The sequence below is a fragment of the Caretta caretta genome, chromosome 12 (genome assembly GCF_965140235.1).
Source record: "Caretta caretta isolate rCarCar2 chromosome 12, rCarCar1.hap1, whole genome shotgun sequence".
Lineage (NCBI taxonomy): Eukaryota > Metazoa > Chordata > Testudines > Cheloniidae > Caretta > Caretta caretta.
Genome location: NC_134217.1, coordinates 37,700,674 through 37,724,252, shown reverse-complemented (window position 1 = coordinate 37,724,252; position 23,579 = coordinate 37,700,674). Strand labels below are relative to the sequence as shown.

Genomic DNA, 23,579 nt, shown 5'->3' with positions numbered 1-23,579 from the left:
TGGGTAGTGCAGTATGGACATGTTAGCATGGCTGGGAGATCCAGGTCCAGATTTACAATGCAGCATGGACTCTCAAGCGCGGGCTTGGAAACACTGAGCTCACAAGCCTGGGTCCCACAGATCCAGGTTAATAATGCAGTATAAACATATCCCTGGGAGCCCCTAATGCAAAACTCCACTGTCTTGGGGGAAGCCCCCATGAGTCACAAATGAAAGGGCTACTGCGAGAGGAAAGAATGGCCCAGTGGTCAGGGTGCTCTTTTCTCTGCCACAAACTTCCTATGTGATTCTGTGCCTCATTTCCTGATCTCTACAATGGGTCAATAGCCCTGCCCTGCCTCACAGGGGTGTGATGGGGATAAATACATTAGAGGTGGTACAGTGCTCAGATACTACACGAATGGGAGCCAGGTACTATAAGTAGATACTGTGGTGCATTCTAATGGGAGGCCAGCGTAACCAGCACATCCTCGAATGGCACATGGTGCCGCAGGAGCACCTCGCTCCACCTGGATTTTGTAGCTTGGTCTGTGGCATTTAGCTGGATAGTTGGTAGTAGCTCAACTGAGCTCCAGCCCAAGCCAAATCCCTTGCTGGCTGTTCATTCCTCTTCCTTGTCACTGGGCAGAGGTCGTGTGAGTTGGGTGACTGTTCCAGGAACTGTTTAATGTAACTGAGCAGAGCTGGATTAACCTAACAAACACATTTGTGGGCCTCCATGGGGGCAATGGAGCATGGTACGGGGACTTTGGTCCCCGGAGTGAGGGGCCAACCAGGGGCATGGCATGGCAGGGATGGCCCCGCTCCGCCCAGCCCAGTGCGAGGACACTATTTACAAACTGGCGGGTCACTGTGCATCTGGCAACTGCTCGGCCCTGTGCTGCCAGCATGCCCCTTCCCCATAGTCCCCCTGCCCAACACCCTATTGCCAGAGCCCCCCTGGACCCACTATGCCCACTGCCCCTCATGACCCCCTCCACAAATGCACAGTGCCCTGCACAACACCATCCCTGTCCAGTGCCCCCCTGCCCACAGCCCCACCACAACTGCCCAGCACTAGACACAGAGACCCACATCCCGCTCCTAGCTGCGCTCACAGGCCCTGCTGGGAGGCAACTGTGTCTGCCAGGCTGACCTGGGACCAGGAATCACTCCAGCCCTCAGGAGTGGCGCAATCAGCCAGGCCAGGGTCTGCCCCAGCTGGACTCCCTCAGGATCCACTTGCCTGGAGGGGCCCATCCAAGTCCCCCACATGGTCCCCTCCACAAACTGGCTGAGGTTGGCCAGGCTTCTGCACCAGTCCCAGGCGGCTCTGGAGAGGTAGGCGGGCCCCGCAGGTGGTGGGAAGCAGAGACTGCACGGAGCCAGAGGTGCACTGTGGTCTAGCCAGGGGGCAAAGAGGAGCTGGTAGGTGGGGCCAGAGGGTGGAGAGGAGGTTGGCGGGCAGGCTGAGAGGAGCAAGTGGTGGGCAGGGGGGGGAGCCAGCAGGCTGGTGGGATCTTGGAGTGCAGGGCAAGCAGAGCAGGCTGGCACCCCTTCTAAGTATGGGCCCGGCTCCATGGCGCCATTGTAAATCTGGTTCTGCTCTGAGCCCAGGTGGCACTGACTCCATCACAAACGCTCGCCTGGGCCTGCCCAGTGGGTGGTCCACCCAGAGTCAATCCTGTAGGCCAGGGCTTGAAGTGCTGCAAAGACTGTGGCCTTCGACCAGGCAGTGGGGTCCCGACCCACAGTTTGAGAACCCCTGATCTAAGTCTGACCTCCTGCACAGCGCAGGGCAGAGAACTTCATCCAGCTGCTGTTATACTGAGCCTAGTCACTTGAGGCTGATGAAAGCCTCTGTCTCAGAAAAGCATCCAGGCTGGATTTGATGATTCCAAGAGATGAAGAATCCATCCTTTCCCTTCAGAGTTTGTTCCTTATTTCTAACTAGAATTTGTTTGGCTTCCAGCCACTGGTCCTTGTGATGCCTTTCTCTGCTTTCTCATATCTCTCAATCTCCTGTGTCGACTACTAGATTCTCAGTCTGCTGAGGTGGGGGTGGTAGTTGTTGTTCTTAGGATTACAGCAGAAGTTTGGTTTGGGGCAAAGGGAAAAGAGAAAGCATGCATTTAATTAAATGTCAGTATGGCACCTAAGGTGGTGGTGGTGATGGTCTCTGTCCAGTTCCTAGTGGACAGAGGTCCCTGTCAGAAAAAACATCCCAACAATCGGCAGTAATTGGCCCCCTAGCTAGCAGTCACAGGAGAGATGCCACGGACTGACTAGGCCATTGAGATAGGACTCGGCTGGAAGGGTTGAAGAATGCTTGTGGGCACGTGAGAAAAACTTGCAGTGAAGCTGCCCAAGCTATGGCTGCTTTGGAGCTACCCAGAGGCCTTCATTCTCCAGGGCCAGCAATCTGGTACCTTTCACCCACGCTAAAATAAATGAGGGCACAAATAAAATAACTGTTTATTATGTCACATGGAAATAGCCAACTGCAGCAAAGAGTGAATGACTGACAATTGCATGGTAACCTCCACTGAGCTAACCATATTTACACGGTTAATTAATCAGTAGGTAAAATTATAGTAGTGGGAAAATGCGATTATACTTCTGACATAGTCAATATCCTACAGTATAACATTGGTATCCTGCATGCTACTGGGATGTGCCCATTGGACAGACTTGTAGACAGAACTCTGTAAAGAAGACGATGTATGTTAGTTGGAAGTAAGCTGTGATTTTTACATGTCTCATTGGTGAGAGATTCAGACCTGCCTTTAAAGTGGCTATTTTGAATAGGTAGATGAGGGTTTTTGTTTCTTCAGGGATCCCACTCAGTTGTGGGAGATGCACCCCTCAGAGCATAGCTGTTTCTGGGAGTTGGGTACAAGTTTGCTTTCCCAGACTTCAGCCAGCGGGTTTTGTTTGTTCATATGGAACTCAGTCACTCAGTGCATGATGTACGTGCACAATGGTGTGTAACCTGAGGTCCATTGCTGGTTTGTAATAACACAGAGTAGTGCCAACAGACAGTCCACCCCACATGCTATCCCAGAGGATGTTCAACTTGCAAATAAACCTTTTGGTTCCGCCCTAGTACTAAGAATCAGTCTCCGAATTAGAGCCTCCGCAGTGCTTGGGAACAATGCATTCACAGAGGTTCCAAATTGCTTAAGAGCCTCATTGAGAGTTCCTTGCCTTCACAGAAAATCTAAGGTTCAATAAGGGAATGTACAGTGAAATTAAGAATAAATACATCCAGCTCTCATGAGCGTGGCTGGTTAGTCCTGCTGTCCAATTACCGCCTAATCTGTGCATATTCTGGATTGCTGACATCCTGCAACACGTTCTCTTCGGAGTCCTCTTCACTGTCTTCCTGCCTCTGTAGAGTGCTCCGAACGCTCTAGAAATGAAGATGTAGAAAGCCATTATGCAGCCTACCATTCTGATCTCCTCTCTTCTGCTATAGGTTTCCTTTAGTGAGAATTGCACCAGCGAGCCTGAAATCTGGCTTTCAGGCTACCAGTAAGAGGGGACCCAAGCCAACACCCCTCAGATTGTGGGGAAACTTAGATCTGAATCTGAACTTTGATACTTGGGCCTACAATGCTATCTTTACTTAGTTACATGATCCAGCCGCTATCTAACTCTATGCTGCACAGACTTCTAGCCAGGGTGTAGGCCCTGGTAAACAATAGCAAGCCATGCTGGAACTTGAGCTGTGTAGGAATCTGTTTGTTTCTTAATAAATATCTCCCATTCAAGAAAAACTGTGATTCCATATATCATGACCAGGCCCATCTCTGATCATAGCTAGAGCTGTGTCAAATGGGCTGGGGTGAACTTGAACAAGTTTGGGGTTTAGCTAGATGAAAGAACCCCCAAATGTATCCACAGCTCAGTGACCCCTCTGAAGTTCTTAGTTGCTCATGCATTAGCTACAAAATAGTATTTTCTCGGTATGTATATGTTAAATATTTGTTTAAATTTCCTGTACCTTTTTTACTGTGACACGCTTCCTTGATCGTCATATGCCAAGATGCTTGTCTTGGTGCTTTTTAATAGCAGATGTTATATATTTTGGTAAACAAGGTAGGAGCTGTTTAATATCCTTCCTCCTTATCTGTAACTTTCAAAATCAGTTCTAAAAGGAGCTTAACTTATGCCAGTTCCCCAAATACTGTTAAGCTGGGCTCCTTGAGCCAAGTACTACATAACTGGGTACATTGTTGTTGTTAACCACGTTTACTGCGGTAGTGCCTAAGGACCAACCAAGAACGGGCCCCGTTTTGCTAGGTGCTACACAAACACTGAACAGGAGAAGTTCCCTGCCAGAAGAGCTGACAATCTAGAGAGACAAAACAGACGCAGGTTGGGGGAAGGGGTAGAACACACAAGTAGAGTGAGCAATGTGATGACAAATGTCACGTTAATACCACGATTATTTTTTGGAGGCAGGGAGGAGTAGCAAAGAAGGGCTACTAGGATGATCAGAGGAATGGGGAACCTGCTGTGACAAAGTTCCTCATCTGCCTTGGTGGGTCCTGCGCTTATTGGCAGATTTGCTCGCCTCAGAGGTTCACAGCAGCCCTCAGTTTGGCCACTTTCGTGGCTCAAATCTGCCATTCGCTCAGTTAGCCTCATCGCGGGCCGGCATGGGGAAAAGGAAGAACAACAATCCCTGCAGTCTCTGCTGATCCACCTAGTGGATCGGGGAACAGGCCAGAGACCTTCCCCTCTGGTGGAACCCACAGTCCAGGTCAACTCCTCCGGTATCAAGTAGGGAGTTGGAGGGATGGGGAAACCCAGGCCCGCCCTCTACTCCGGGTTCCAGCCCAGGGCCCTGTGGATTGCAGCTGTTTACAGTGGCTCCTGTAACAGCTGCATGACAGCTACAACTCCCTGGGCTAATTCCCCTGGCCTCCTCCCAACACCTTCTTTATTCTCACCACAAGACCTTCCTCCTGATGTCTGATAATGCTCAGTCTTCCAGTAGTACGCCTTCTCACTCTCAGCTTCTTGCGCCTCTTGCTCCCAGCTCCTCGCACGCACACCACAAACTGAAGTGAGCTCCTTTTTAAACCCAGGTGCCCTGATTAGCCTGCCTGTCTTAATTGATTCTAGCAGTTTCTTGGTTGGCTGCAGGTGTTCTAATCAGCCTGTCTGCCTTAATTGTTTCCAGAAAGTTCCTGATTTTTCTGGAACCTTCCCTGTTACCTTACCCAGGGAAAAGGGACCTACTTAACCTGGGGCTAATATATCTGCCTTCAGTCACTTTCCTGTGGCCATCTGGCCTGACCCTGTGTCACTGCCTTATGAGAGGAGACTTAAAGAGCTTGGCTTGTTTAGCCTAACAAAAGAAAAGCTGAGGGGAGATCTGATTGCTGTCTACAAATACATCCGAGGGAGAAACACCGGGGAGGAAGAGGAGTTGTTCAACTTAATGGCCAATGTTGGCACAAGAACAAATGGATATAAACGGGCTATCAATAAATGTACGCTTGAAATTAGACAAAGGTTTCTCAGCATCAGGGGAATGAAGTTCTGGAACAACCTTCCAAAGAGGTAATAGGGGCAAAAAAACTAACCTGTTTTAAGACTGAGCTTGATAAGTTTATGATGCAATTGCCTACAATGGCATATGGCCCATCCGTGACTGCTATCCTCAAATATTTCCAACAGCTGGAGGTGGGACACTAGACGGGGAGGGCTCTGAGTAACTACAGAGAATTCTTTCGTAAGTGCCTGGCTGGTGGGTCTTGCTCACATGTTCAAGGTCTAACAGATTGCCATAATTGGGAAGGAATCTTCCCTTAGGTCAGATTGGCAGACATCCTGGGTTTTGTGCCTTCCTCTGCGGCTTGGGGCAGGGGTCACTTGCAGGTTTGAACTAGAGGAAATGGTGGATTCTCTGTAACTCTGTCTTTAAACCCAGATTTGAGGACTTCAGTAACGCAGCCAGAGGTTAGGGGCCTACCATAGAAGTGCGGGGGGTGGGGGAGTGTTAGGTTCTGTGGCCTGCGATGCGCAGGAGGTCAGACTAAATGGTCATGATGGTTCCTTCTGGTGTCTGAGCTAGGAGAGGCTCAGCTAAATGGAAAGAAAAGAGAAGGGATAGGGTACATGGAAAGGAAGGCGATGGGGGCCAGGGAAAGGGGAAAGAGGGAAGAGACTGAGCGGGAGGGAGACAATTAGAGAAGACAGCCAATCAGCAATGACTCCAATGTTAGTCTGGGAGTACATGGGTGGCACTCCATGAGCTCAGCTTTGGAAGTGGTGACAGCCAATCTCCTCCTTAGGGGTCACTTTTCCACCGGAGTGGTTTGAATTTACTTTCTTTGAGCACTGGGGGGACGGCCTTGGGCTCGGGCTCTAATCCAAGGCCAAAAGCTTAATAGGGGACAACCGATGCCGTCGCTGCGTCTCTCTCACCTGGCTGCTGGCGGACCATGGCAGGGTGGAGGAAGGGTTTGTGGTGCTCACTGGCCTGGCATCGAAATTTCCAGAAGCAATCTGGATCTTTGCTCTGAAATCCTAGGAAGGCAACACACCAATGATGAGGGTCAATGCCAGCCATAGATGAAGACCTGGCATGCAAGCGGGGGTCTCCCAAGTAATAGTGCAGGGAATAAATGCAAGCAAGCCAAGGGAGCTGTGCAAGCTCGGTTTCTGTGACTTCCCTAGCTGCTGTAGGTATAACTGGCACACAGGGCTAAATTGGGAGCAAATGCAAAACAGCTGTGAGAGAGGGTTGGAAAACTCAGCTTGATTTAATCAAACCAAAGGCATTGGCTTGCATTGGGGGTGGGCACATGCCACCAGCCCGTGAGAAGGCGTGTGCTCTTCCCTCCATTGCTGGCTGGGGTTGGACCATGACCCTGGCTCCTCCATAGTGGCTTGTGCCCCAGGGGTTGCTAGCAGTGAGGAGTCCTTGCTGCATCTGTGCCTGGTGCCTGCACGAAGGGGAAGGTGCCCTGCGCGCCAGCTTACAGGCTGGACGCAATCTGCCACTAAGCATCCCCTGTGTTAGCCGGAAGCGTGCAATTGCTTGAACAACATATACACACAGAGCAGGCATTGTACTGATTTAATGTAGGGTATATCTTCTTGTAGAGGGATGGACTTGATGAGGCTTTTTTTATCTGAGATGATCCTGTGTGATGGAAAATTACAGGCGCCTCAGAAATACAAATTGCTCATTAAAATCTTATCTCCTTGTGAATAAAACATGCACGTGACTGATGTGCTGTACTCAGACTGGGGCGGGTGGAGGTTACATCTGATCTAGTGAGTGTTGATCCAGTGGCCAAAGCTGGGGGCTGGGACTCAGGATTCCTGGGTTCTCTTCCACAGACTTATCATCCAAGGTCACAAGTCATGCCGCTGCCGTGTACCTCGGTTTCCCCATCTCTATATTGGGGATGAGGTTACCTACTTCTAAGAGGTGTTAGGGATTCATTTACTGTTGGCAACATGTTTTAAGCTCTGCTGATAGACATGGCTGTACAAGTGTTCTAATAAAACCGTGTGTTTCCAACCCGTGTACCTCCATATCTCTTTCAAAGTCATAATCGTCCAGCTTCTGGAAGGCGCTGGAATAGACCTCGAGAGCCTTGGCATGGAAAACCATCTCGATGGTGACAAAGTCTGAGAAAATCTTCTGCAAGAAAGGAAATGTGGGGGTGGGGTGCAAGAAAGGAATGTGGGGGTGGGGTGTAATGTGGGCCACCCCTTTCTTGCTCCTAATTATCGAAACCCCTTGAAAGACGAGTCATGTACGGAAAGCACCAAGTACCCTGCCCTCTTCAACAGCATTGATGGTACTTAAGGGCGCCCCCTTTGGCCAGTTAAGGAGCGGCATCACGGGGCTCTGGAGGCATTTCCATTTGCTCTGCTTTGACCATGTGGATGGTGGCTGCAGTAAGAGACTAGAAAGGAAACGGGTGGGGAAATGAGGAGGAATGAACCCCAACTCCAAAGTATGGTCGCTGTACAGTCAAAACTGCTCCTAAAAGTCTTTATTCCCCAGAGCAAATGGAGCCCTAATCCATCTGAGCCCTGGGGGGATATAGGGATTTTTAAGACAAGGGACCATTGTGATCATCTTCTAGTCTGATCTCCTGTAACACAGGCCAGAGAACCTAACCCAGAGATTCCTGCGCCAAAGCCAGCAGTTCTGTCTGACCTAGAGCAAATCTTTCCAAAAGAAATGTCCGGTCTTGATTTAAAGGCTTCAAGGGATGGAGAATTGATCACATTCCTAGCTAATGTGTTCCAATGGTTAAAATTACCATCAGAGTTTAGGGAAAAAAGTGCCATTTATTTCTAGTCTGAATTTACCTAACTTCAACTTGTAGTCACAAGATCTTGCCTTTGTCTCATTGATAGAAGAAGGCTCTTTGCTCTGTCTGCTCTTAACCTCTTTGAGAAGCTACACAGATTTAGTCTTTCACTGTAGGGCAGGTTTCCCAGACCTTGAATAATTCTTGTAGCTCTTTTCTGAATGCTTCACAGCGAACTTTACCTGGACGTCTTTCAGTTTCTGTTTCTGGAACTCATCGATGGTTTCCTTGAGCTGCTGGGTGGTGCGGCTGGCGTCTACTGAGACTTTGTGCACGTTTGACTCAGCCTGAGAAAAAGCCCAAGGGAAGCACAGCATCATATGGTGCCTATGCTGTTCCTTCAGATCCAGAAGGGGTTAACTGCATGGGCACCGGGGAGCAAGGCATCTCAGTGGGAGCAGAGTATAGAATTACAAGACTGGGCGAAGGATGGTCCTGTGGTTAAGGCTCTAGCCTAGATCCTGGAAACCAGGGTGCACTTCCCTGCTGTGCCACAGACTTCCTGAGACCTTGGACATGTCCTCTATCTTCTCTCTGCCTCAGTTCCCCATCTGTACAATGGGGACAATAGCACCACCCTACCTCCCAGGGGGTTGTGAGGATAAATACATTAAAGATTGTGAAGTGCTCAGATATGCTGGTCATGGGGCGCATACAGAGCCCTAAGGTGGGTAGACAGGCCAGAGGCACTGCAGCACAGGGATCAGCAATGAGACCCAGACATGGTTATGGTGGAAGCTCCCCCATCAGTCAAATCCATAAGCCTCCCTGTCCCAGTGTGGAGGTGGTTGGGGGAATGACTGTGCCCTGGTAAACCCTTGTTATAAAGCAGCCCTGGGATTAATGCTTGTGGAGCAATGCTAGGGCTTACAATGAGCCACCTTAGAAAGGAAGCATTTGCCTTACTGCCGTGCAAACGCCTCAGTCCAATATTGTGTTCAAGGGCCAGATCCTGGATCCATCACAGAATCCAAACTTCCCTAGGTCTGACGTTGGCCTGCTTTGGTTGAGCATGGGGTGCAGAACAGAAAACCTTTTACGTTCCCATTGCAAAGCCAATACCATGATCAGGTAAATGGTTTCTTTTGAAACTCACCCAGTGTCTCTCTCCTGGGGCTGCAGCCACTCTGGGGCTGATGTGATCTCTCTCTGACGTGCTCCCATGCTTAGATCCCTGTTCTGTTTCACCACTTGATGGTGATATCCGTGCATGCTTTTTAGCAGGCCTGACATTATCCAGCAGAGGGCAGTAGGGCACATATGCTTCATGGGGGAACGGACCGTGGCCCAACATGTCGTCTTATGGCTGTAGTTTCATAAGCTTAAAGCCCTGTGAAAACCTTTATGAGAGATCTAGGCCAAATTCATCCCTAGGGAGCTCCACTGAAACTGGCAGAGTGACAGCAGGGATTTACCTAGCCCTTTTCCTTGAGAACCAATTCAGCCTACATGGCATATATGCTCTCTATGTGTCTCCTCCCTGTGATTTTTATCAGCTGGGGGTTTAGCGTGACCATAGGATCTTAGTTTTCTAAGAGTTCATCTGCTCCTACTGCTTATTTCCCATCTTCCTATTATTCCCCTAATTCTCTGTATATGACTTTGCAATCGTTTCCATCTTCAGATGCGGAATAAACAGAAGGTGCAGATAGCCATGGGGCCTGAATTTTAAAAAGCAGAGACCTGTTTTGCTTGTGCACTGACCACACCGAGGCACCCGAGTTAACACATTTGCACATGCCCAGATAGGTGCCACAGGCCCAATTTGTTCTTGCACATTCATAAGCCCATCTGCTGAGTAAGCCTTGAATTCTGCTTGTAAGTAGCTGATACCTGGCTTCCTGCATGTATCCTTAGTCAGCGTAAATTAAGCTACAGAAGTACAATGCAGAGAATATTTGCTATTACAGCAGCAGGGTTGGTTCTAGCTATTATGTTTTTTAAAGCTTCTTATGAGGAGCTACTGGGTCCTGAACAGATAATGTCTGTGGAGTCAGGTCTTCCTTTTTCGGTTCCTAGGATAGGTTACATCTTCCTTTTGAATGCTGAGCTAGTTGCTAAAGCTGGAGACTGAGAGTCACGACTCCTGGGTTCTCTTCCTGGTCTGTCACTGACTTGCTGTGTGATCTTGGTCAAGTCACTTCCCCCTGTCTTTGTGCCTCAGTTTCCCTGGTTTCTGTAAAATGGGGATAATGAGACTGACTTTGCTGGAAATGGCCCACCTTGATTATCACTACAAAAGGTTCCTTCCCCCCCCCCCCCCCCCCGCTCTCCTGCTGGTAATAGCTCACCTTTCCTGATAACTCTTGTTACAGTCTGTATGGTAACATCCATTGTTTCATGTTCTCTGTGTATATAAAATCTCCCCACTGTATTTTCCACTGTATGCATCCGATGAAGTGAGCTGTAGCTCATGAAAGCTTATGCTCAAATAAATTGGTTAGTCTCTAAGGTGCCACAAGTACTCCTTTTCTTTTTCCTTGGTTGGGTACTTTGAGATCTACAGTGGAAAAGCCCTATGTGAGAACTAAGTGTTGTTATAAACTACCCAGTGGTGGTTCCTTTAGGCGAGGGAGGTGGCTGGAGAGTGCAGAATATGAAATCAGAAGGATGTTTCTTGTGGGTATGTTCGGGGGGGGGGTCAGTTGCATCCCCATGGTGGCAGACACCCTCAGGGAGCCCTACCACAATTTTCCCTTCCAGTACAAAGGGTTCTATAGCTTGCATGACATTCCTCCTCTCTCTCTAGCTGCAGGAGGGAAGGCGCAAATCCATCAGCACTGAACGTCATTACAGGAAAATGGATGAGACTTATGGCAGGGCTATTTCAGGTACTAAACATGTGGCGTAAAATCTGGACCAGTGGAGCATGGTGCATTAGTGTGTTGATAAGAAAAGCAGCTGGGAGGTGAAATAAAGCCTGCCTTAGTGGGGGTGGAATATCAGGTAGGGAAAAAGCAGAAAGGAAGCTGGCTGGCAGGGTGGGTGTATTTTGATGCTTTGTGGTGCTCAGTCATTCTTTTTTTCTCCTTTGAATACAAAACTGTAGGGTAAGCCTCCACCCAGCCCCGGAAGGCGATGCATCCAAATGTTAACCCTTTACTGTCATGCTGCACACGCTACTGAGTAAACAGGGGCCACTCAGGGCTAGTGTGTCCACTGCACATTCCCTCCGAGACCTCAGGCCCAGTTTTCCTCTCCCGCTGGTGTCAGTCAGGAGTCACTCCACTGCTGTCAATGGCGCTGGTCTAAACAGTGTACGTGATAAATGAATCCCTACTAGAAGTGCCAGCTGAGATCAGGTGCCATTGTGCTAGGCTCTGCACATGTGTGTGGGAAGAGGGGAGGTGGTTGCCATATTGGGGGGGGGGAGTTTCCATGAAAAATTTTGACTTTTCATTAATAATAATAAAAAAACCCTGAATTTTCAGCCAAAACATTTTTCATTGTTCTCACAAAAAGAAATGTGGTGTAACTGAAAACCCAATTTTCCATCAAACAGCTAGTTTTCACAGAGAACTTTTGACCAGTGAGAGAGAGTCCTTTCTGCAGTGCGCTTACAGCTTAAATTGACAATACAGCCCAGGATGGGAGAAAAAAGCCAGATTCCAGTTTCCTGGTGCTATTGGAAAGAATTGGGTCTTGACTGCACCAGCGCCATCCAGTGTTATAAATACCATAGGGAGGGTTTCAAAAATGTCCTGTCCCGCCCTGGGTTGTGTGTCTCTTTAGAACTCACCTGTGCTTTATCCTGACAATCTTTTACTGTCCATTGCTTGAAATTTTATCCTGGGTACAGGACAAATATTATACCCAGGGGAACTTGTGCTTACCTGGGACTGATGGCAGGAGTCAAGGAATAATCTGATGAGAAGGGGAGAGTTTATAGACACACTGAGCCTTGTGCTGGTGTCTGTGTGAGCAGCTGAGCCCAGAAGACCTGAACTGAGCAGTTACTGTCAGATGCTTGTGGGCAGGAAGGAATCTTGTCCTCTTACACTGACTGCCCTGATTGCATTTCTGAAAGAGGATTTTCACCCTGGGGCAAACATGGCAACTATCCACCCTATAAAACACAGGCCGAGCTTTGCCTGTGACTTTGTTGGAGTGCCTTTTAAATCAGACCAGTGGATCAGCCCGGAAGGAACACCACTTATTGCCTAGGGTGACCATACGTCCCGTTTCGGCCAGGACAGTCCCTTTTTTAAGCCCTGTCCTGGCTGTCCCAACATTTCTGGCAATAGTGGACCTTTGTCCCCTTTTTACTCTTGACAATTGGATCAGTTGGCAAGAGCAAACGGGATAAATGCCCACTTTTGTCAAAAGTGCGGTGCGGGGGAATTTGGGGGGGGGTGTGAGTGGAGATGCCAGCCCCTTGCGGGGGCGGGGGAGGTAGGGCTCATACAGGGGAGGAGGGGTGACAAGCAGGGTTGCAGCAAACAGCAACAGCCTCTAGCGGGGGAGGGGGGCAGGTCAAGTTCCTGCAACCCCAGCTTCTTGTGGGGTGGGGCAGGGTTCCAGTGAACCCAGCCTCACACAGGGGGCAGGCAGGGTTCCAGCGACCCAAGCCTTGTGGAGGGGGGGCAGGCATGGTTTCAGCGACCCCAGCCTCACGCGGGGGTGGGGGGAGCTTGGACCAGCCACACACGGTGTCCTGTTTTCCCTTTGGGAAATATGGTCACCCTAATATTGCCACATGGGGAGTGATCTCAGTGGAGGGAGGTAACCTGTCGGTGCAAACAACTGCTTTGTAGGAGCTCTTGTTTAAAGCACCTACAGAGTTGGTGGAAAAAACAGTAAAAATTATGACTTTTTTTTTAATTTTTTACTGTTTTTGTTTTTTTTTTCCCCAAAAATTTCAATGAGTTTTTTTTGGGAAACTCACAAACCTCCAGCTACCTCTGTAACAGGTAGAAAACACACAAAGGTTCATGAAAAATGGAGTTGAAAATCTGCCAGGTTTTGCACTGAAATTTGATTCCTCCCCCCACCCCCATGAAAAATGGCATTGAAATTCAAAAAGTGTCAAGCAACTCTGTGTGTGTGCAAATGAGGAGCACAAACCTGAGTGCTTATTGCACCTGGCTTCTTGGGGACAGGACCCTAGGGATGCATGAGCCTGTATGATGCCCAGTGTAGAAAGCTGAGCTGGGGGGCCATGTGGTCCCCAATCAGCATGGTACTGCTGTGAAATCTACAAGAGAGAGTGACATGCAACCCTTATGTGGGGAGCCGATGTTAGTTCCCGGATGCAATGTTTTGTTTCCAGAGAAGCTGAGCCACCTTGCTCAGCAGCTGAGTCTACACAAAGATATCCAATTTCTTCTTTCCCCCTTGAGGATCTTTGGGATTTTCAGCTGAGAATTGCCTTCTTTGGAAAAGCTGCAGAAGGGGTTGCTCATTTAAAATATTTTTGCCAGGCAGAGGCAAATCTCTTGAGCTGTCGAGATTATCCCTTTGAAAAGGGGTCCCACCCAGAAAGTCTGAAAGAACAAGAGACAGACCAGGTGGGTGAGGTAATATCTTTTATTGCAACAGCTTCTGTCGGGAGCAGGGACAAGTCTTCGAGCTTGCACAGAGCTGTTCTTCAGATCTGGGTTATAAACTGACCCACTGTGCATTTAGTTTAGACATTCTGGTTATCTTCTCCAGACCTGGGGAAGAGCTCTCTGTAGCTCGGAAGCTTGTTCCTTCCACCAACAGAAGTTGGTCCAACAAAAGGCATTGCCTCACCTGCCTTACCTTTCTCCTGTCCTGGGACCAACAATGGCTACAGAAACACTGCAAACCATATGATAAGGTGTGTTTCCCTGGGTGGGCGGAAGGAAAGGAACATTTTGGAAAGGAACATTGCCCTATTTTCCATTCACACGCCATTCAGTGAGTGCTGGTGTGGGGAAGTGCTTAGAGTATTAGCAACTGAGCCCTCCAAGATCTATGTGCAGAACGTGGGTCTGGGAATGAATTTAAGATGCGTGTGACCAGACTGGAGTCAAAACGTAGCACGTGTGAAATCTCCCCTTTCACATTTGCAGCTTGATAAGGAAGTGGTTTGGGGGGAGATGGACTTGGCACCTCATCACCTGACCCTCAATCCCTTTGCATGCGTCTCGTTTCTCTGAGCTCCAGCTAGTTCCCAGGGAAGCCTGTGGTTAGTTTACAACAGTCTGGGCTTTCCCTTACTGGGGTGGGTGGTTTCCTGACGCAGGTCGGTTTCCAACAGATTCTGTTGGATTCTGTGGAACATTCGGAAGAAACCACAATGAAACCTAAGCCACTGAGCCCTGGCTTCCTACCTCTGCGTTATTGATCAGGCTGCCTAACCAAGTGCTAACTCTGCACCTCTCGGGGTTTGTAATGTGGCATAAAGGATACGAGGGTGTGTCGGTCTGAGGGTGACTTCTGCCGCAGTCTCTCCAGTTTCTCCAGTTGTTTTATCTCATTGTTTCTGACTTTGTCGAACTTCTTGATCTCTGCCTAGGAGATGAGATCAGTGTGTTTTGTTTGGTTTCAGAGGAACAGCCGTGTTAGTCTGTATTCGCAAAAAGAAAAGGAGTACTTGTGGCACCTTAGAGACTAACCAATTTATTTGAGCATGAGCTTTCGTGAGCTACAGCTCACTTCATCAGATGTTTACCGTGGAAACTGCAGCAGACTTTATATACACACAGAGAATATGAAACAATACCTCCTCCCACCCCACTGTCCTGCTGGTAATAGCTTATCTATTGATAAGTGATCTGTTGATCACTTTAGATAAGCTATTACCAGCAGGACAGTGGGGTGGGAGGAGGTATTGTTTCATATTCTCTGTGTGTATATAAAGTCTGCTGCAGTTTCCACGGTAAACATCTGATGAAGTGAGCTGTAGCTCACGAAAGCTCATGCTCAAATAAATTGGTTAGTCTCTAAGGTGCCACAAGTACTCCTTTTCTTTTTGTGTTTTGTTTGGTTTTTTTAAGGCTGGCGCGGCCGGCTGGCTACGGGATGTGGCAGGGCACAGCTATGTGGCATGTACCTGTGTCTGCTTGAGCTGGACTCCGTACCGTTTCAGCGGCTCCACAACCTTCGTTTCCAGTCTCTCCACCTACAGGGGAAATTCACACAGGCAGTATGGCGGGGATATAATGTACTTGGTACAGACAGGGCTGGCTGATAGCCTGACAGGGTTGGGACCTCTAGCCACCAAGGAATAGCACTGCAATTGCCCTCTGCTCTATCACCTCAAGGGATCCAGATCATTCAGTCCTTCGTCTGGCGACACCGCCAGTTACAGCAGGGACCTCAAAACAGGAGCTGGGCTGGCAGCCGTGAACATGTTTCATGTAGCCCCTGAACATCCATCAGATGGCAACGCTAAATGCTACCCTAACCCTAACCCTGACCTAAGTTGGATTCAAACCAGACACCTGAGAGGTGAAAGGCCCTCTAATCCACTGCCACTTTCCTAACACGAAAGGCACAGTGAGACATGGAAGAGGGTGCAAGGGGAGGGGGTGAATCTTCCCCAAATAGTAACCAAAGAATGGCCCATAATCCCCTCAGAAGCAGAAATTGGGTGATTATGCAGAGCTTGTCATCTTGGATAAGGGATAGATTCACCCCTAAAATTCTTCCTTCTTAGCTTGGTTCCTCCCTTCCAGGCTGGAAAGGAGCAGGAAGGCTGCACAGATCAATACCCTCAGCCCCTGAACAGGGAAAGCAGCAATGAGCCCAGCCATCCTAGGACAGGACACTAGTTACTAGTGTAACACTGACAGACCCCGGTTGTCAGCAGGCAGGATCGAACCTGGGACCACTAGATGGGACAGAACACCACACCCAGAAGGTGTGTGGGTTACACTAGCACAGTATATCTACAGACAATGAAATATTTAGCGTTTCCTGTATTGCTCACATACAGGTCCATTGCTCCCTCAACGTGAACTCCCATGACTATGGTCAGATTGTGCCTCCCTAGCTGTCAATCCTGGCATAGTCAGTGTTGCGGGGTCTAGGCAGCTCCTTACCTCTGCCTGCCTGTAGTCCTGCACTTTGGCCAGCTCCTCAGCAAAGTTCTTCATGGTGCTTCGCAGCTCAGGGTTCTCGGTGTTCGCATAGTCTATGAGCTGCTTCACCAGGAGATCTGACTTGTCCCGCAGCTTGGCTGTCTTCCTGGCGTAGGAGGCCATCAGCGCACAGAACTGGCCGAAATATTTCTCTGCATTGGCCACTGTGTTCTCCATGATCCTCACTTGGCTATCTCTGGGTAGGGGAGAAAAGAGCCGCATGTTGGGTTACAGAGTAACAGCTGTGTTAGTCTGTATTCGCAAAAAGAAAAGGAGGACTTGTGGCACCTTAGAGACTAACCAATTTATTTGAGCATAAGCTTTCGTGAGCTACAGCTCACTTCATCGGATGCATCCGATGAAGTGAGCTGTAGCTCACGAAAGCTTATGTTGGGTTAGTTCACCATCAATGCTGGTATGTCCCAGCTTTAGAAACTTGAGCCCAGAGTTTTGCAGGATATCTCTCGTGTGTGCATCAGAACCACACCTTTGTATGTATGGAATGGGGCATTTGTATGCATAGATTGGAGAACTGTGCACCTGACTGCTCAGTGTGTACACACACACACACACACACACACACACACACACACACACACAACTTTGGGTCTCGGCTGTCTATTGTTGCTCAACCACAAAAGGAACAACCCAAGTCAGAAATTCAATAAATCAGGCTGAATGGTTTGTTACCCAAGAGTCTACTGTGACAACTGTAAACTTTAAATGTTGGGCCACTTGTCTAGACTGCCTTTGAAACAGCTGGAGCAGTTTCCCAGTAGGAGGTCACATCCGGGCCCTGTGTTTACGCTGAGTGATAAGACATTGTCAGATGCTGCTGTTCAGAATGTCTTGAGCTTGCAACTAGACCCAAAAGCTGTCCCAAACATTTTACAAGCATCAGTTGCAAGAGTTGGTTGTAATGTGTAGGAGCAAGATTTGGGTTTTTTGTGCAGCAGTACTGTTTAAGTCCATAATGGTTCCCAATGAGTCAATTCATCCTGTCACCTTATCTCCATCTCACAGTGCCTTCTCTTGCTTTCAAAATGACCTCCCCATGACAGTGCTGGGCCTTATGGGATAGGCGATTGAGGGGTTCCAGCACAGGGGCAAGCTTGGCTTTAAGGGATTCCATAATGGAATATGTCACAGTTCCAGGGCTAGCTGCACCCATCTCCTCTCTGGTCTCTGTCTACACTGCAATAAAAGACCCACGGCATGGTAGTGGCTGGCCTGGGTCAGCTGACTCGGGCTCCTGGGGCTCTGGCTGCGGGGCTATAAAACTGCTATGTAGACACTGGAGCCCACGGTCTGAGCGCCTATGAAGGGAGAGGGACTCGGAGCCCAGACATCTACGCTGCTGTTTGTAGTCCTGCAGCCCGAGCCCCACAAGCCTGAATCCGCTGGGCTGGGCTCTGAGACGTGGTGCCATAGGTTTATCGCTGTGTAGACGTACCATCTGAGTGCCCCCCCCTCAGGTGTCAGGCTTCATGCCTTTCTCTCTCCTAGGGTGGAATCGCGTGATTATCCTGCTCTGAGACCGGGACCTGGGCTACAGCACCCTGTGGTTCACTCGTGCTTACTCAGCAGGTCCAGCTGGGTATGGCATCTGCAGTTCTTCCCTTTGGGCGTCTACAAGCAGAGGTCCATAGTGACCAAACAGCCTCCGTAAACCGAAGTATAAATGGTTAATCTTAAGAGCAGGAATAAAGCAAAGCATAAGAGGAAAAGGGTCTGTGTACGCCCGGCCAACCTCTGAGCGGAGCCCAGGATGGCCTAGCTCTTCAGGCAACCTGGTGTGTGTCTGTGGGTGTTCCCCTGAACAGCCCCCTGACAAGTGCCCCCTCCCTCAGGAGAATGACTTGTATCCCTGGGGTTTTTGGTTCTCCTTGGTGGACAGAAGTAGGACAACAAAGCCAAGGCTCTTGCATTCTCTCTGGCGTGTCAGCCACTGGGTGGCTATCTGAAGCCACGGTATCTTTCCTGCCTATGCGCAGTCAGCCTCTTAAATGCACCCCAGGTTTTCATACAGTAGCACACCCTAATCACAGTCAAACAAATACATAGGAGTCATACATTATTACAGAGCAGCCCATTGTCTATCACAGCACTGTCAAAAGTGATGTGGATTGGCTAAACCCAGACCCCATGCTAGGAGTTTTCCGGCAAGGGTGGAAAATGTTTTCAGTGCCCCATTTTCCCCTTCCCCCAGGAGTGGCCAAGGGGGGGGCGGGAATCACCCACCTCCAAATCAAGCAACCTGCCCACCCTGGTGGCCAATCAGCGGAGGAGGACAAAAGAGTCTGAGAGGCACAGCATTATGGCAAACCCCATGGAAGTTGGCATCCGAGGCAACTGCCCGTTTGCCCGCCCTGAAAAGCAGCCCTGACTAAAGTAGTGCAAGGTTTGGGAAGTGCCATTTCATGGCACAGTTTCCTCATTTGGAGGATAGCTTTCACCCAGGTCTCCCTGTTTGCTGGTACAGTTTGTACCCACCTAAAAACATGGGGGTGCCAGTTTTGCACCTGCAAATATATTCTGGGTGCGCATCTTAGCACTAGGATGACATGCTAGCAGGATAGGTAGCCTCTCTAGTGCTGGTACTTGCGTCTGCAGTTTATTTGAGATACAAAAATGCCCCCATGAAAGGGAGGCTGGGAGGCTAAAGAATTGCCTCTTGGTGTAGCCTGGCTTCTAGGGTCTGATATTTGGCGTTGGGTGGCTGCCTGTTGGTGCAGCTGAGCCCCACACTGGGCTGCTGGCAGGGCTCATCTGTATGTGATCTGCATAGTGCAACAGTTGAGACTTGAACCTAGACCCTCCCGGTCAATAGACAGCAACTGTTCCAGGCTAGCTAAAAACAAGCCTTCCCTCGAGCTACTGGGAGCGGTGCTAAACTCAGCTCCGCTCACAGGCGTTCTTGACACATCTCCCAGCTGCAGTGCCCTGTTTGGTACTGGTGGGCTTAAGCCGATTATTGAATGCTCCTTTCATAAACTTCAAATCCGCGTCACTTCATCCCATCTAGAAACCCAAATCCCGCAGCTATCAGTGTAAGACCTTCCTAAATTCCTTTAAGAGCAGTATTAATGGAAAGATACAGCTGCAGTCTGCCTACGTGTCTAGTTCTCCCAGCAGCTCTGCCAAGAGTCCTGCAGCTGTGCACCATCTAATAAAGCCTGTTGGTCTCCATCATGCAAACTTGACTCATTGCCACAAAAGACATGGGGGGGCCTTACATTTTTCAAGGCTCAGAACTGTAGTAAACTGCCTTCCCCTGACCTCATGTTGAAAATAAATCATTGGCAAACAGTGCTGGATCTCTAGAGAATTTGCTGCTTTAGGCAATGTGGGACTATGGCCACCCCTCCCAGGCTTGCTGCAATGAATAAACTCACTAAACATGCTACGGCCCCTAGGCCTTTCTGTCTCCTCTGTGTGGTGTAGCCAGTCATGTCTTTCAGCGTGATTTTATTGCTCTCAGTTCTGGGCTCCTCCTTACAGGAATAGAGTGACAAACTGGAGAGAGTTCAAAGACACGGCCAGTGAAATGAGCAGGGGCTAGAGGGACTGACTTAAGAGGAAAGATGGAAAGAGCTTAAAGGTGCATAGTTTGGTTGAGAAGGAGAGATGTAACAGCCTACAAAAGGAGCAGAATTATTTAGTGTAAATACATCGAGGCCCTCAAAATCCAAAGGGACGGGGGTCCCTATAAAAACCTAAAGATGATGGAATCAAGTTGGAGAAATGTAGGCTGGATATCTGGAAATATTTCCTGATAGTGAGATGTTCTCCCAAGCTGCAGTGTCCACCGGGGAACTGGTGGGAAGCCCAAACAGGACTGGATGGAATACTAGATATGTTGTGGGGAATACCCTGAATTGGTAGGAGGGACCTAGCTCTCCTCGACCCTTTTCTCTCTAACTTCTGCCTTGCTCTCCTTCCATGATGACACCTTGTTCATCTACGCTTCCCATGTGGGCTACGCCATAAGACATACCTCCATGGTTCTCCAGTGCTTGCGTTCCACAAACCACAGTGTGAGAGAGAGATCCTCAGAGATCCATCCACTCTGTCCCCATCTGCTACTCCCCACTAGAGCAGGTTGAAAAATGCCAATGAATTTTGTGGAGAGTTGGAAACATTTTCTTGGTCTTTTTTTCCCCCTAAATTTCCCCTTAAGGAGTTTCAGGCTTTTCAATAAAACTGAAAGCCAATTTTAGTGAGGGTTTTAAATGGCTTTTGGACAAAAGTTTCATTTTTTTTCCAAAAACCTGAAAAGTTTTCCTGAAAAGTTTTCAGTTCCGATTGTTTGTCCAGAACTGGAATATTTTGACCAACACGAAGAGTCTTGTGGAAAAATTTTGTTTCCATTTCTCATCCAAAACGCGTTGTGACAACCAAGATGTGGATGAGCGCTAGTTTGCACATTTAGTTCTGCAGAGAGCTGCTTGGGTGGCAAACGATGGGCTGTGGCCTGGGCGCTGCTGCCTGACGTGACTCAAGCCTTGGAAACATGCTCCTTTGCGCTCATGTGTGCTAGGAAAAAGGAACAGGTCCCTAATAGATAGAGTGACCAGATGTCCCGTTTCTGGGGACTTTTTCTTATATAGGCACCTATTACTCCCCCACCTCCTGTTCTGTTTTTTCACACTTGCTATCTGGTCACCCTACTAATAATGAAACCCTAACTGGGTGTGGCCTTCATCAGAAGCCATCCAAGCTACTACTGAGAGCTGTGTGCTTTTGGGGACACAGTGATAGGGCACTTGGCAGCCTGGTCTGATTTCTCCCTGGACCACATGGGGCACATACCTCTGCCAGGTCTGGTAGCAGGGTCGTGGTGGGAAGGAAGAAGGAGGCTTTCTGCCAGATCCTCTCACCTTGGCAGTAGTGCTGGAAGGGGAAGGAAGTTACAGCCAGACTCCTGCCTCCAGCAGCCTGGGTATCTCTAGGGACCCAGTTTTTTCTGGTCTCTTGCTTGAGGCCCTGCTTATAGGCTGGATCTTGGCTTTAGTTCTGCTGTCAAACATCTGGCTCCAATACAGTTCAGTGTATGTTTGTTATCATAGTCTAACAGCTCCAGCAGATGCAAAGTTTCCAGAAGTTGCTGCTGCTTTACACGGTTCTTAAACATAGGATACATATACAGGATGTTTCTCTTGCACCGCTTCTCCTTAGGGTTGCTATCTGCAGCCGTAGGTGAGAGCCCTTCGCCAAACCTGCGTCTCCATTGCCCCCCATGAGCTTGATGCAAATGCTTAGGGCCGTGTTTTCAGATGTCCGGCTTCCCTCGTTAGCCCACACTCACTTGTTCATTGAGAGCCAAACAGTGCTAATTGAAGGAGCATAGGTCTCGTTTATTGTTTGTATGTGTGAGTGACAGTGAAAATTGTGGGTTGCGGGGGCGAGCATGCAAAGCGGTGAGTTGTGCAGAGACATGCTCAGGCCCTTGGCCCTTAGGTCGGCTCAGGGACACCAGAACACAAGCAAAATTTCCAGTTACAAGTCTGTTGACTACTTCATGGCTACGGGCCACTCCTGAGCCTTGTAGATTGCTCACGTTTATTTCCCAGGGTTCCCCAAAAGTCTTAGATAGCCGCTGTGCTAAAATATCCCCATGCTCCAGGTCCTTGGCATGCAAACCTCCCCGCACCTTCTACTGTGCTCTGTGCATAAGGGTCTGTGTGCACTGCATCGGGGGTGACTGCAGCTTGAATGGATGGACCCGAGCTAGCATTCATCTAGCTAGCTTGGATACCAGAGCAATGAAGCTGTGGCCAGCACAGGCTCCACTGTGGGCTGGCTGCACGAGTAATTAACCTTGATTCCAGGTGGGCTTATCCAGCCTGCACTGAAGCCCAGACTGCTGCAGCTTTGCAGGTACCAGAGCTAGCGAGATTGATGCTAGCTTGGTATGCAGTCTACGTGAGCACAGTCACCCCAAGTGATTGCAGTGCAGGCTTTCCCTGTGAGAACGCCTCAGGAAGCAGTGAAATTAATGAGCACCTCCCACTATGTTCCTTTAAATCTCCAGGCTCCTCCTTCCCATTGTTGGGGTGTACAGCAAAATCTTGGAGGGGACCCTGATCCGTTTCAGAAAAGTGGATGAACTGAGCCTCTGCAAAGCTAGGTCAGTATCATTGCACCTATTTTACAGAGGGGAAAGCGGAGGTCCAGTTAAGCGGCTTGCATCAGGTGGGACGAGAACCGAGGTCTCTTCACTCTCAGCCTGCTGCTCTGTCCACCCAGACAAGCTGTCCTCACTCACTGTAATGCCTCTGTGTATCTCAGGGGAGCTTCCCGCCGCTCACTGCAAGCTTCTTCCCTGGCAGGCTCCATGGCAGGAGGACAAAGGGAAAGGACACCCCCAAGCAGCTGGACCCCGGCCCGCCTTACCTGGAAAGGACGATGTTCATGGCTGCAGGGACGGGCCGGCCTTCCTATCACAGACCAATAACACTAGCTCCTGCTGCAGAGGGACCCACCAAAAGCACAGCTGCTCCTGACCCGCGCCCAGCCTGGTTGGTATGGCAACGCTACCAACAGAGAGCCGGGGATGTGGGTGGAGCCATGGCTCTGGTTTCCAGGGGTAACGGGGCCTGTTCTGTATCTCTGCCCAGCCTACCCCTGCTTCCTCTTCAGATCTGTCCACATTAACGGGTGGATCTCCCCCACCTGCTTCCGAGAACAGCATTGCCCCTCCCCGAGCACCCAGGTGCCGTCCTGCCTCGGCTGGCGAGATGCCAGCCGGCAGAAGGTGGCCCTGGGAAGCAGGACAGCAGGCAGCTCAGCAGGGCGCAGGCCTGGCAGGTCGGGTTTGCCTGGTTTCTGAGTCTGCGCAGGACCCCAGATTTTGGAGGTGCCCCCACCGCAGCTCTCCCAACCCCAGCTGGTCTGGGGAAGCTAGGGGATGAACTTTATAATGAATAATTAGTTGTATTACCCACAATGCCCACAGTGTATTTCTCTCTTTAGCACAGTCCCTGCCCCTAGGGAAATGCAGTCTAAGAGCTGAACTCCTCCACAACTAGACAGCTGGCCTGAAGGGTGGATTAAAACTGTCCTGGCCCTGAGCCGCCCAAACACTGCCCTACACCCCGCTAGGGGCTGGAGGAATTTCCTCTTTGCTCCCCTCAGACAGCACAGGCATGGCCAAGGCAGCGGTGACATGCAGCTAAGCCTTGCAGTCTCCCTTGTGGGG

At 49.6% G+C, this 23,579-nt stretch overlaps 1 protein-coding gene across 5 annotated transcripts; it reads right to left on the bottom strand.

Moving 5' to 3' along the window:
* Window positions 1-2,442: 2,442 nt before the first annotated feature.
* Window positions 2,443-22,932, bottom strand: CIBAR2 (CBY1 interacting BAR domain containing 2). 5 transcript variants are annotated; one of them, XM_048816761.2, is made up of 9 exons: window positions 22,775-22,932; window positions 16,340-16,574; window positions 15,349-15,417; window positions 14,706-14,807; window positions 12,164-12,169; window positions 8,513-8,617; window positions 7,535-7,648; window positions 6,421-6,522; window positions 2,443-3,391 (listed from the first exon to the last, which is right to left on the bottom strand). In XM_048816761.2, exons 1-9 carry the CDS (start codon window positions 22,792-22,794, stop codon window positions 3,287-3,289), a joined length of 858 nt encoding a protein of 285 aa, XP_048672718.2. In that variant the 5' UTR covers window positions 22,795-22,932; the 3' UTR covers window positions 2,443-3,286. The 5 variants fall into 5 exon arrangements, with proteins under 5 accessions (XP_048672718.2, XP_048672715.1, XP_048672716.1 ...); XM_048816758.2 differs by lacking the exons at window positions 12,164-12,169; window positions 14,706-14,807; XM_048816759.2 differs by lacking the exons at window positions 12,164-12,169; window positions 14,706-14,807; window positions 22,775-22,932 and adding an exon at window positions 21,191-22,759.
* Between the last annotated feature and the right edge of the window lie 647 nt (window positions 22,933-23,579).